This window comes from Mustela lutreola, chromosome 9, assembly GCF_030435805.1.
Source record: "Mustela lutreola isolate mMusLut2 chromosome 9, mMusLut2.pri, whole genome shotgun sequence".
Classification (NCBI taxonomy): domain Eukaryota; kingdom Metazoa; phylum Chordata; class Mammalia; order Carnivora; family Mustelidae; genus Mustela; species Mustela lutreola.
The window spans coordinates 44,463,378-44,474,809 of record NC_081298.1 but is presented as its reverse complement, the minus strand read 5'-3'; the positions used below and the strand labels follow the sequence as shown (position 1 = coordinate 44,474,809).

Below are 11,432 nucleotides of genomic sequence, written 5' to 3'. Positions count from 1 at the left end.
GGACAGGGAAGCCCAGACTGCTTAAGTAACTTGCTCAAGGCAAAGATATGCCTCTGATAAGAGTGAGCAGGAAGGCATTCAAATCCAAGAGTGCTTGGTTCTGGTGTCTCTATCCCTCTCCCATGCCCTGGGTCTCAGTGAGCTGGTCATCAATCCCTGTCTTGGAGTGGCCAATGAAAAACATCAGATCTGATTACTCACATTTGAAGGGGCAAGTTCAGCTTGGGGTTCTAATAGTTTTCAAACATCTAAACCCCAAGAAACCCAAATGTGTGGCCTGAATGAAGTTTTCAACATTGCGAATGATGATAAAGTCAAATTGTAGGCAAGAGTGAGAAAAATGTAAAAAAAAAAAAAAAAAAAAAGTGTGCTCTTCACCTGTGTACCACTCTACTCCTAAGAGGTGGGACTGAATACAGAAGAAGCCAACTTAAGGCAATCGACTGTTTTTTGGGAAGCAAGCTCAGTATCAACTCCCACAAGGATAAGTGCACCAGCTGGCCAGAGACCCCCATCTCGACGTCTTCCCTGCACATTCTTGACTTTGTACAGATCTGAAGAATCTCATGCTTCCATTCAAGATTTACATTTGTTTCCCCTTAAAGTTTACCTTTTGCTACCACTTTCCAGATGGGAGTGTCTGAGCCAAAAAGAGCAGTTTCTCCTTCTGCAAATGCTCCCCCATCCCCTTCCCGCCCCAGGCCTCCAGGTATTCTGAAGTGAATCTTTGCAGCTCTAAGAACGCACTCTTCAAAACGAAGCTGCTGTTAAAATTCCTTTCTCATGAGGCCAACGAGGCAACTTGAGAGCAGTGATTCTCAACGCTGGCTGCCCATAAAAACTGCCTGGATCTTAAACATGTTTTGATGGCCAGACTGCACCCCAGATCAAATAAATCAGACACTTTTTGGGGCGGGATGCAGGCATCAGAATTTTACAAATTTCCCCAGGCAATTCCAACTTGTAGCCAAGTTTACAACCACGGCATTGGATTGGCACTTGAGCCAGAGAAATCTCCTGGGGTTTGTTAAGCTGCAGATTCCTGGTTTCAGCCCCAGAGGGTCTGATTCTGCAGTCCTGGGGTGGGGCCCTGCATTTCTAACAAGCTCCAGGAGACGCTGATGCAGCAGTCTGGGGAGCATTTGCTTAAGACCGATGAGCAAAATGTGCTCTTGAACTCAGAACCAATGAGGTGGGGTGGTTTTTTGCAGGGGGGTGGTGCACGCTGGTAACATGACCCCGAAAGAATTCTCCAGACCTAAGTAAACCCTCCATTCCTGCCATCTCGGCCTGGTGCTATTTTACCAAGAGCAATTTTTACTGTCTCTAACACACCAATCCTAACGTTCACATGTGTGGTGATTAATATGTGGACACTTCTTCCTTTCTGAGACGGACACATCCTTGAACAACCCCAGCTGTTCAAGAGGTAAAGAGTCTTTGTCAGCCTCAGCCTCAGCCTGAAATGCCCGGGCCCAGACGGGAAGACAGTGAATGAGATCCATGGGGCTTCATCAAGGAGCAACCATAAATTAGATCTTGTCTTTGCAAATGACTAAGCTAATGCATTTCTTTCACCATCAGATGTTTGAGTTTGGTAGTATATTATTATAAGATAGGTTGAAAGAAAGAATGAAAAAAAGACATATTGGCTTGTCTTAGAGACAACCTTCAGGAAAGAACTAATGAGGGAAATGAATCTGTATTGGACGCTGTTGGTGCCCTGCCCAGTTCCCCTTTACTAGACTGGGGACCTGTGCCCCCGCTGCCGTGGGTGCTGGCTGCCCCCTTGTCCTGCGCATACCCAGAAAATTCTGTGCTCCCTTGGGAGCAGATGCACTAATGACATACTGAGACAGGGCATAGAGGAACGACCTTCTTGCCTGAAGGTGAGACAACCCCTGGGTGCTAGTCATGTGGCAGAATTCCCTGTAGGATCAGGCTGAGGTTACCCTCCAGCTGCCCCCGGATCTCTGCCTGGTTTCCTACTCATCCCAGATGGCCCTGCTCACCCCTTCCCAGGCTGCTCCTGAGACCCTATCTCAGTAAATTACAGCACAGGGCTCTGCATCAAGGAAATTCAACCTAAAACAGAAGCTGATGAGAATCATAGAAACCAGTGATTCTTTAAACAGATGTCTGCCGCATATATGGGGGGAGGGGCAAAGAAGACTGGTTTATAAAAGATAAGTCGTTGTGATGTAATTCAGGAGGTTCTAATGATGACATGGTCACGGGAGGCCGGCCACTACGTGAGCCCCACCTCCCCTTTTGAGCTTCGCCTTTCTAATCTGCATGGGGTACAGGGGTACAGAACCCCTCCAGCATGGTGTGGAACTGATATGAGCAAGAATGCTGAGTAGGTACTAATCATCAGCAGGGGAAAGGTTGTGAGGGAACAGAACATTCACATCTTCAAATCTCTGCCCACAGATTACTTATCAGGAAGAGGAAAGGTACCCTGACAACACAGGAAATCTGTGAGATGCCATCTTGTTATTTTTTAAAGATTTTATTTATTAACTTGAGAGAGAGCAAACTAGAGACAGAGGAGAAAGAGAGAGAGAAGCAGACTCCCCGCCAAGCAGGGAGCCTGATGCGGGGCTCCATCCCAGGACCCTGGGATCATGAGCTGAGCTGAAGGCAGAGGCTTAACCCACTGAGCCTCCCAGTTGCCCCTGTGAGACACCATCTGAACCAGGTCAATCGCATCAACCCCTCCAATAATCAGGCGCCTGATATCGTGTCCCCCTAATATTTGCTCTGAGAAGGTCATAGTAACATCTAGGTCATCTTCCTGCCCCCAAACATGTTTAACCTGAACCTCCACAAGAAAAAACAACCAGACAAATCCAAATTCAGGGACTTTCTGCAAAACCACTGGCCTGAACTCATCAAAATATCAATGTCATGAAAAATTTTTTAAACGGCTGTGGGATTATTATAGATAAAAGGAGAATAAAGAGATGTAAGAGAGGTAACTCCACTGAGTGCACGGAATTGATCACACGTGGCATCAGAATAAAAAACAGCTATAAAGGACAACTGGGGATATTCAATAAGGGCATATAACAGATAATATTGCATTAATGTTTAATTTCCTGAGTGTAGTACTGTTATTTATGTAGGAAAATGCTTTTGTCCTTAAGAGATGCAAACTGAAGAATTTAGGGCCAAAGTGTGAAAATGTTGGAGAGTAAATGTCAAATGGTCAGCCTCCCATTCCTCTCCAAAAAAAGGTGGGGGAGGCTTTTGTGGACATTGCTGCTATGAACATTGGGGTGCACGTGCCCCTTCTTTTCACTACATCTGTATCTTTCTGTATCTTTGGGGTAAATACCCAGTAGTGCAATTGCTGGGTCATAGGATAGCTCCTATTCTTAACATCCTGAGGAACCTCCACACTGTTTTTCAGAGTGGAGAGACGTGGGGGTAACAGGTTGATGGGCACTGAGGAGGGCACATGTGCTGGCATGAACACTGGGCATTATGCGTAGCTAAGGGATCACTGAACGCTACATCAAAAACTAATGATGTACTATATGTTGGCTAACTGAACATAATAAAAAAATAAAAACAAACAAAAATAAGAAAAGGGGGAGGAATACAGAGGTAAAGAAAATGTGGCAAAATTTCAACAACTGGTGAATTTAGGTGAACAGTACTATTCTTAACTTTCCTATAATGTTTGAAATTTCTCAAAATAATACGTTGGGGAAAATATCCACCATCTCCCTGGGTTTATGAGTACAACATTCATTTATTTATTCAACTACTCTTACTATTTCTAAGCATCTAGGCCTGCTTTCATGGAGAGATAAAGCTCAGGTATAGATTTGGTGAGATCTACACCACATGTGAAAATACTGGGCAAACCACAGAAGGGCCCCCCATCAAGGTTCCTCTAGGAACAGAGAACAAACTTTGGGCAACTCAGATACTGTATCTGGCCCCACGCCAATGGACCAGGGCCTCACGGCTCCAAAGCAGCTCAGTGGCTATCACACCCACTCTCGGGAACACGGCTCCCCAGCAACAGCTACACTCTGGTCACACCCAATTTAAGGCGCTGTTGAGTGTGGAACGTGAGCAGGCTTTCCACTTGGCTCTATTCCCTTCACACCCAGGGCCTCATGTTAGTAGCCTAGACAGGAGCAAGAAATTGCAGAAGGCATGTTCTAATATAGGACGGGTAGAAAGACACTAGGTCTACTTTTATTCAACGTTACAGAATCAAGTTCACCTCAGAGAAGAATAATTTGCAGCAGACTTTGGAACGATGCTCTTTCTTGTCCTAAGCCACAACTCCAGAGGACGACATGACCTATCATCAATGCAGTGTCCCGTGACCAGGGTCCCAAACATCACATAGGAGGACTAGACTTTGACTTTATAAACTACTCTTTTTTCAAACAAATGACAGCAATATATAAAGTACCTAAAACTTAGATGTAGGTTGTCTCTGTAGGAAAAAACAATGGTGCAGTGAATACAGCTAGCAACCTTCTATACATCGGAATCTTACTTCAGCCACTGGATAGCAAAAATGAAGCTTTAGGGGTCTGGGTACAAGGCATACCGCCAAATTATTTTTTACCATCAACCAGGTGGTGGCTCCCATTTGGCTAATGGGTCTCAGCACAGGTGCAGTGCTCTGGATGGATCTATGCTCAGGACACGGGGACAAAACAAGTAGATAGAAAAAAATAAAAAGCCAAACATTTTCTGTGTGCGTTAAAAGCAAACCTTCATTAAGCTGGATGATTTTATTTTTTTTAAGATTTTATTTATTGATGTGTGAAAGAGATTAAGAGCGTACACGTGGGGGGAGGGGCAGAGGGAGAGAGAGAAGCAGACTCCCTGCTGAGTACGGAGCCCCACATGGGGCTGTATCCCAAGAGCCCCAGATCACGACCTGAAGACCTGAGCTGAAGGCAGCCACTGAACAAACTGAGCCACCCAAGCGCCCCTGAACAATTATATTTGGACAATTTACATCAACAACCATGGTAAGATAGCCTTGATTATTTTTTAAAGACAAAAGCAGTTTTAGTTAAATACTTCAAATGTCCAGCAAATTTTTCTTTCTAAAGCAGACAGATAAGTGTTCAACTGAAAAAGAGTTAGTTTAGTTAATTAACTAACTTTTAAAAAAAATCTCATGGAATCCATGGCAAGTCCTCTGGAATTAAATAAGGCAAAGTAATGCTTTCCTAAACCACTTCTTATGGTTCTTGGGCTCATGCAGAAGCATGTCTGCATGTGTGAGTGTGCGTGCCTCCCCACAAACATGACCTTAAATGCCTTGGAATTTGGTGCTACCAAATGCAATCTACCTTCATGGAAAAGCTACACTTGTATTTTATCTAGATATTCTGTTTTGTTTCCATTTATAGAACCAATGGGCCTTGTAAATTGGGACATCGGGAGACATTTAGATGACCAAGTCAGCAGGATAGGTTGAAGGAAGCACTATCATGACCTCCTAAAATATAGCTTGGCTTTTGACTTTTGTCGTCCTCTCTACTCTCCAATTCCTTGCTCCAGGCTCTCCACCTGGTCTCCTACATCAGGCTTTTAAAAAAAAAAATATTTTATTTATTTCACAGAGAGAGACAGACAGCCAGAGAACACAAGTAGGGAGAGTGGGAAAGGGAGAAGCAGGCTTTAGAAAGGTGTGGAAAGTGATTCTCTCTTGGAAGGAGACCCCCTGCTTGCTTTGCCTGTCTTCCAGACCAATCCTGGCAGTGCCCTTGGGGCTGAGTAACCCACAAAGACCACGTCAGATTTGGATCTGCAGTGGTGAGTGGCAGGCTCCAGCCAGGTCTTACCTGGATTTCCAGCAAAATGCTCCCTAATAACTCAATCTTGAGGAAGACTCAGAGCTCTTCCTAGAGCCTGCGCCCCTGGGTCCTTGAAGGTCTCCAGTGGACCTTCCCAACTTTGAAGAAAACGAATAGTTTTTCCTTGTTTACACAGTTAGTGTTTAATACATCGTCATAGAATGAATCATGACAAATTGATGGGGTTAATTATCATGAGTAGGATGCTGAGCCCATCAATAAAGCACAACAAAACAAAAAATAACCGCAAAAGCAGAGCCTTGGCTTCCAATGTGCTTTTGTCCGGGGGCTTAATTATGGCTTAAGATTCATTGTATCGCCTGCCTCCCTAACAAAGAGCTACAGTCCTGGGACACAGGGAAGCCCTCAAAAACAAAACCCAACCATATTTGGTGGGAAAATTTTGATATTTTATAAGTTCTCTATGGTTTATTAAAATTGACAATATTTCCCAAAGAAAGTTAGATATATCAAGGTCTCACATGAAGGCACAGTTTTTATTTTAATGTCCAGTAACTTTTAAATAGCTGCTGTAGGGCGCCTGGGTGGCTCAGTGGGTTAAGCCGCTGCCTTCGGCTCAGGTCATGATCTCAGGGTCCTGGGATCGAGTCCCGCATTGGGCTCTCTGCTCGGCAGGGAGCCTGCTTCCTCCTCTCTCTCTGCCTATGTGTGATCTCTCTCTGTCAAATAAATAAATAAAATCTTTTAAAAAACAAACAAACAAACAAAAATAAATAAATAAATAAATAGCTGCTGTAGGGGCGTCTGGGTGGCTCAGTCGTTAAGCATCTGCCTTCGCCTCAGGTCATGATCCTGGGGTCCAGGATCCAACCCTGCATTGGGCTCCTTGCTCCGCAAGAAGCCTGCTTCTCCTTCTCCCACTCCCCCTGCTTGTGTTCCCTCTCTTGCTGTATCTTTCCCTGTCAGGTAAATAAATAAAATCTTTAAATATAAAATGAAATAAAATAAAATAAATAGGTGCTGTATTTAGTGTAGTTCCCAGTGACGGCAAAGATATTAAATTTACTTCCTTTTCCCCCAATTTTTCTTATTGTGGTGAAATACACACAACATAAAAATTTACCATCTTAACCATTTTTATTTGTTTGTTTGTTTTTAGATTATTTATTTATTTATTTGACAGAGATCACAAGGAGGCAGAGAGGCAGGCAGAGAGAAAGAGAAGCAGGTTCCCTGCTGAGCAGAGAGCCCGATGCGGGACTCGATCCCAGGACCCTGGGATCATGACCTGAGCTGAAGGCAGAGGCTTTAACCCACTGAGCTACGCAGGCGCCCCCCATCTTAACCATTTTTAAATGTACAGTTCAGTGGGGTTGTGTATATTCACATCGTTGTACAACCATCACTACCATCCGTCTCCAGAACTATTTTCCTCTTGCAAAACTGAAATCTATGCCTAGTTAAAAAACAAAAACCAAACCAAACCAAACAAAACAAAAACCAAAACAAAACAAAAAAATGCCCTTCACTTGCCGAAACCACTGCTGTACTTTCTGCCTCTATGATTTGGACTCCTCTATGATTTGTTTTTTTATGACTGGTTTACCAAACTTACTTTGTAAAATATATGTCAAAGGTGAGTCAATTTAAAGGAAAAAAAATGTTAGGTATGTTAATAATTGGCAAGATGATACAAGAATAAGAGAAAAACTGTGGCACAGTTATGGGCTGAGACAATCTGGATTAAAACAAAAGAATACTTCTCCCATATTAGTACTTATAAACCTTGCTCCTGGACTCAAGGTGGAGAAGAGGATTCCCCGCAAAAGCATCTCTTTGCCATTGCTCAGCTCCCCCCTTGACTGGGTTCAAGCTATTCTGGGGCACCCAGTTGGACAATGGTTCCAACCCCCTTGTCAAACCCAAGGTCAGATCCTGCTCCCTCCCCATCTCCTGGCAAGTCATCTTTTGACACATTCAATTCCTTCAGCCACTGTGTATGCACCTCTGGGGCACTTACCCTATTTTAGTCTGTATTGCACTCACTTCTCTCACTAGCCTAGCTTCACCTCCCAGGCAGGCATTGATCTTATACTTCCATGATGGGATACTGGTAGGGTTCATCTGCAAACAAGAGGTTTATTCCTTTTGAGTGAGGAAGGGGAGAAGCCCAGTGGCAATGAGAAACATCATGGGCACTGGGTCTCTCCATCAGCGTCTTCTTGGGTTCCCCATGCATAAACTCTGATTTAGGTTTTCCCTCAGCCAGGCCAACAATAGAATGCGGCTGCTCAACTCCAGTCTCTGGAGACAAAAGGTTCTTGTCTCAGTGTTTATCAGGAAATGGGTGGAAAAATCACCACAGCTACCAAGATCCCCCTGGCCTCTGGCCATTTGAAGGCTTGGGGTGAGAAAAGGAAGCATCCCGAATCCTTCCAGAGCAACAAATCCAAAGTGTTTGCAGCTCCTTCCTCATTGTTTATAAATTTCCTTCATGGACAACCCCTCCAACCTCCCACCAGCTGGCAGGGGGTGGCCTTTCGATAGAAAAGTCAACGCTGAATTTTAGCTGACATCCACTAACACAGGACATTAGTGATACACGTTCCTTTCAAGGTTCCCAAATACAGAATGCCTTATCCCACCACTGGGAATGAGATTTAATTCCAACAAAAGAGGTTGACAAGTACCAGCTGGTTGAGCACAGAGAAGACAAGAGTAAAAGAGGAAGGCTGTCTTCTGTTGTGGTATGGAAAAATCCAGAGTGGGAACTGGACACACACACCTACGGGGGGCTTTAGCTTTTGGATCTCAACAAAGTTCTCATTTACCTGGAGTCAGAACGCATCAAAGTGAGAACTTCCTGCAAACGTGAATCAAGATCAAAGTGCTAAATTTTGTAAGGCATGCATGGTTTAATCTGGTCAAGCCCCCCCCCAAAAAAAAAAAAATCTGGTCAAGCCCGATTCTAGCCTCCCCTCAGCTTCATAATCTCCAGTGGTTTGGTAGAAAGAGCACCTGCAGTGAGTTGGAATCAAAGCCTCAGTTGACTCTTCCTGTGAGGCCTTGGCCTATTATTATAGGCAACTCGGACTCAGTTTCCCCTGTCTCTAAAGATAGAGTCTTATTGGAAATAGAATCTATTACTAAAACAGACAAAGCCTAAAAAGAACAGACTCTAAGAGTCTGGACTGTTCTGGGAACTATGAGTAAAGATTTTGTTGAGATGAATTTCTAGAATGTCTCTTTCATTGTCCCCCAATTTCCAGAAATTCAAAAAAAGAACACAAAGTGATGTGTTTCCATTCTAGGATACACAAAGATTATTCTATAAACACAGTTCTGGAGCTTTCTTGGGATGGTCCCTGGCAGGTCCTCACAGCGGGAACATTCTCCATCCACAATGGGATCTAGTCCCAACCTGGACTCTACTGCTTGCCATCCTCAACTTACAGATGGGATAAAGAAAGGTTGAAAAGCCCTCTCTCTTGGTATTTCTGTAATGGAGACCTCCCTTCTTTATTCTGCCCATGTGAAGGCTTCAGCCTTCTCACATGATGTTACTTCAGTAGGCTTCAAAGGCAAGAAAGTTGCAGCCTGGGGCATGGCACGGCCTAAGGGCTCCGGCTTCCAGCTACACGGGACCAGTACAGGAGTCATCTTGAGAATTAAGCATCAGGGGTGCCTGGGTGGCTCAGTGGGTTAAAGCCTCTGCCTTCGGCTCAGATCATGATCCCAGGGTCCTGGGATGGAGCCGCGCATCGGGCTCTCTGCTCCACAAAGAGCCTGCTTCTTCTGCTCTCTCTGCCTGCCTCTCTGCCTACTTGTGATCTCTCTCTGTCAAATAAATAAAAAAGAAAATCTTTTTTTTTTTTAAAGATTTTATTTATTTATTTGACAGAGAGAGATCACAAGTAGGCAGAGAGGAGGCAGAGCAGGGTGAGAAGCAGGCTCCCCGCTGAGCAGAGAGCCTGATGCGGGGCTCGATCCCAGGACCCTGAGATTATGACCTGAGCCGAAGACAGAGGCTTTAACCCACTGAGCCACCTAGGCGCCCCAAAAAATAAAATCTTAAAAAAAAAAAAAAAAAAGAATTAAGCACCAGACAGAAGTCGGAGTCTTGTGTCTGCCATGGCCTTGCCCGTGAAGCAGGAGATCCTTGTCTATATATCAAAAAGAAAGCGAATACAACCCAAATATCAAGCAGTGGCCAATATGGTAGGCTTGGTGGGAGATGAATCAAGGGCTTCCTTGATCTTTGGAAGACAGAAGTGAGGGGTCTGCCATCAATGGTTTCTGAAAAAATAGGAATAGAAGAGGCCCCTTATGTGTAAAGGTAAGAAAACAACTGCTCACACGGAAGAGATCCATCTGATAAAAGTTGCTGTACAAGGACCAGTTCCAATTTCTGTTTCATACACATATATGCACAGAGAGCCAATGAAAAATTCCCAGGAAACCTGCCACTTCAATAATGCCTACTAGTGGGCACCTGGGTAACTCAGTTGGTTAAACATCTGCCTTCAGCTCAGGTCATGATCTCAGGGTCCTAGGATCGAGTCCTGCATCAGGCTCCCTACTCAGTGGAGAGCCTGGTTCTCCCTCTGTCTCTCCCTCTGCCTCTCTTCCTGCTTGTTTTCTTTGTCTCTCTCAAATAAATAAAATCTTTTAAAAAAATACCTACTAGTCGATGTCCAGTGTTATCTTACTTTCAATCATGAAAACACTTCTTTAGAATTTGGGAAGCTGAATTCAGCCCCTACTCTGAAATATTTAAGTCTGGAGAGGAAGGGAGGCTCAATTTCATTCTGGTCATACATGGGGCCCTGGTTAATTTCTTGGTTCATAGAAAAATTGCCAGGTGATCTGAGGAACTTTTACCCAACACTCAAGATGGGAAAAGTAAGAGGGGGGGGAGGCTATCCCTGTTAAGGATCACTGTGTATTTATCTGAATCCAATGGGTATTAGAGACTGTAGCTCAGCTCCCTACTCAAGGTCAAAATGCTAGAAACTGGCAGAACAGGGTCCAACTCTCTGACTCGGGAGGTCTCCTACAGCATACAAGTTGATGTTTTAATTTCTCGAGGTCTTTTCTCTTCCTTTAAAACTCCAAAAGGAAAAAGACTAATATATTTTGGGTTCTGAGTTTTATTCCGTCCTCAACTCTCTCTGCTGCTCTCTGAGGGACAAGGGCTCAGCTTCCTCAAAACGATTGCTAAAAGCACATCACAGAGGATTTTTGTGAAAAATGTTCAGGGCCTTTGGTGATTTTTCCGCCCTATCTGCGGAGGGCTAGGAGGAGAGAATAATGCAGAAAAGGGACCAAAACTGCCTGTCTGCCTTCAGGCAGGAGGAAGTACTGCTTGAAGTGCAGTGCCGTTTTCAGAGCGGAGAAAGAGCTGGTAACTTGTATGGCTTATGAACTTCCTGTCATTGAATCTCCAGTTAGAGATGAAAAGGATAGGTATGGAGCCAACGTTGGCAGGGGACTTCATGGGTTCCGGTAAAACTAAGAAATAGAAACAAAGAACACGTTGTCCTGGCTGCCCTTGGAGCTGAAAATAGGAGAAGGAGCCAGGCAGGCTGGAAGTCTTGGCCCACCGACCTTTGACCCTCAGCAGTGGCA

At 44.4% G+C, this 11,432-nt stretch overlaps 1 protein-coding gene across 10 annotated transcripts in view; it reads right to left on the bottom strand.

Moving 5' to 3' along the window:
- Nucleotides 1-11,432, bottom strand: part of RIN2 (Ras and Rab interactor 2) — a 229,791-nt gene that overhangs the window by 44,517 nt on the left and 173,842 nt on the right. Inside the window, exon 2 of one of the 10 annotated variants that reach the window (XM_059134165.1) lies at nucleotides 7,825-7,928. The exons of the other annotated variants lie outside the window; for them this stretch is intronic. Coding sequence (XP_058990148.1) covers nucleotides 7,825-7,928 — 104 coding nt within the window. The remainder of the gene's footprint in view (nucleotides 1-7,824; nucleotides 7,929-11,432) is intronic. 10 annotated transcript variants of the gene reach the window in all.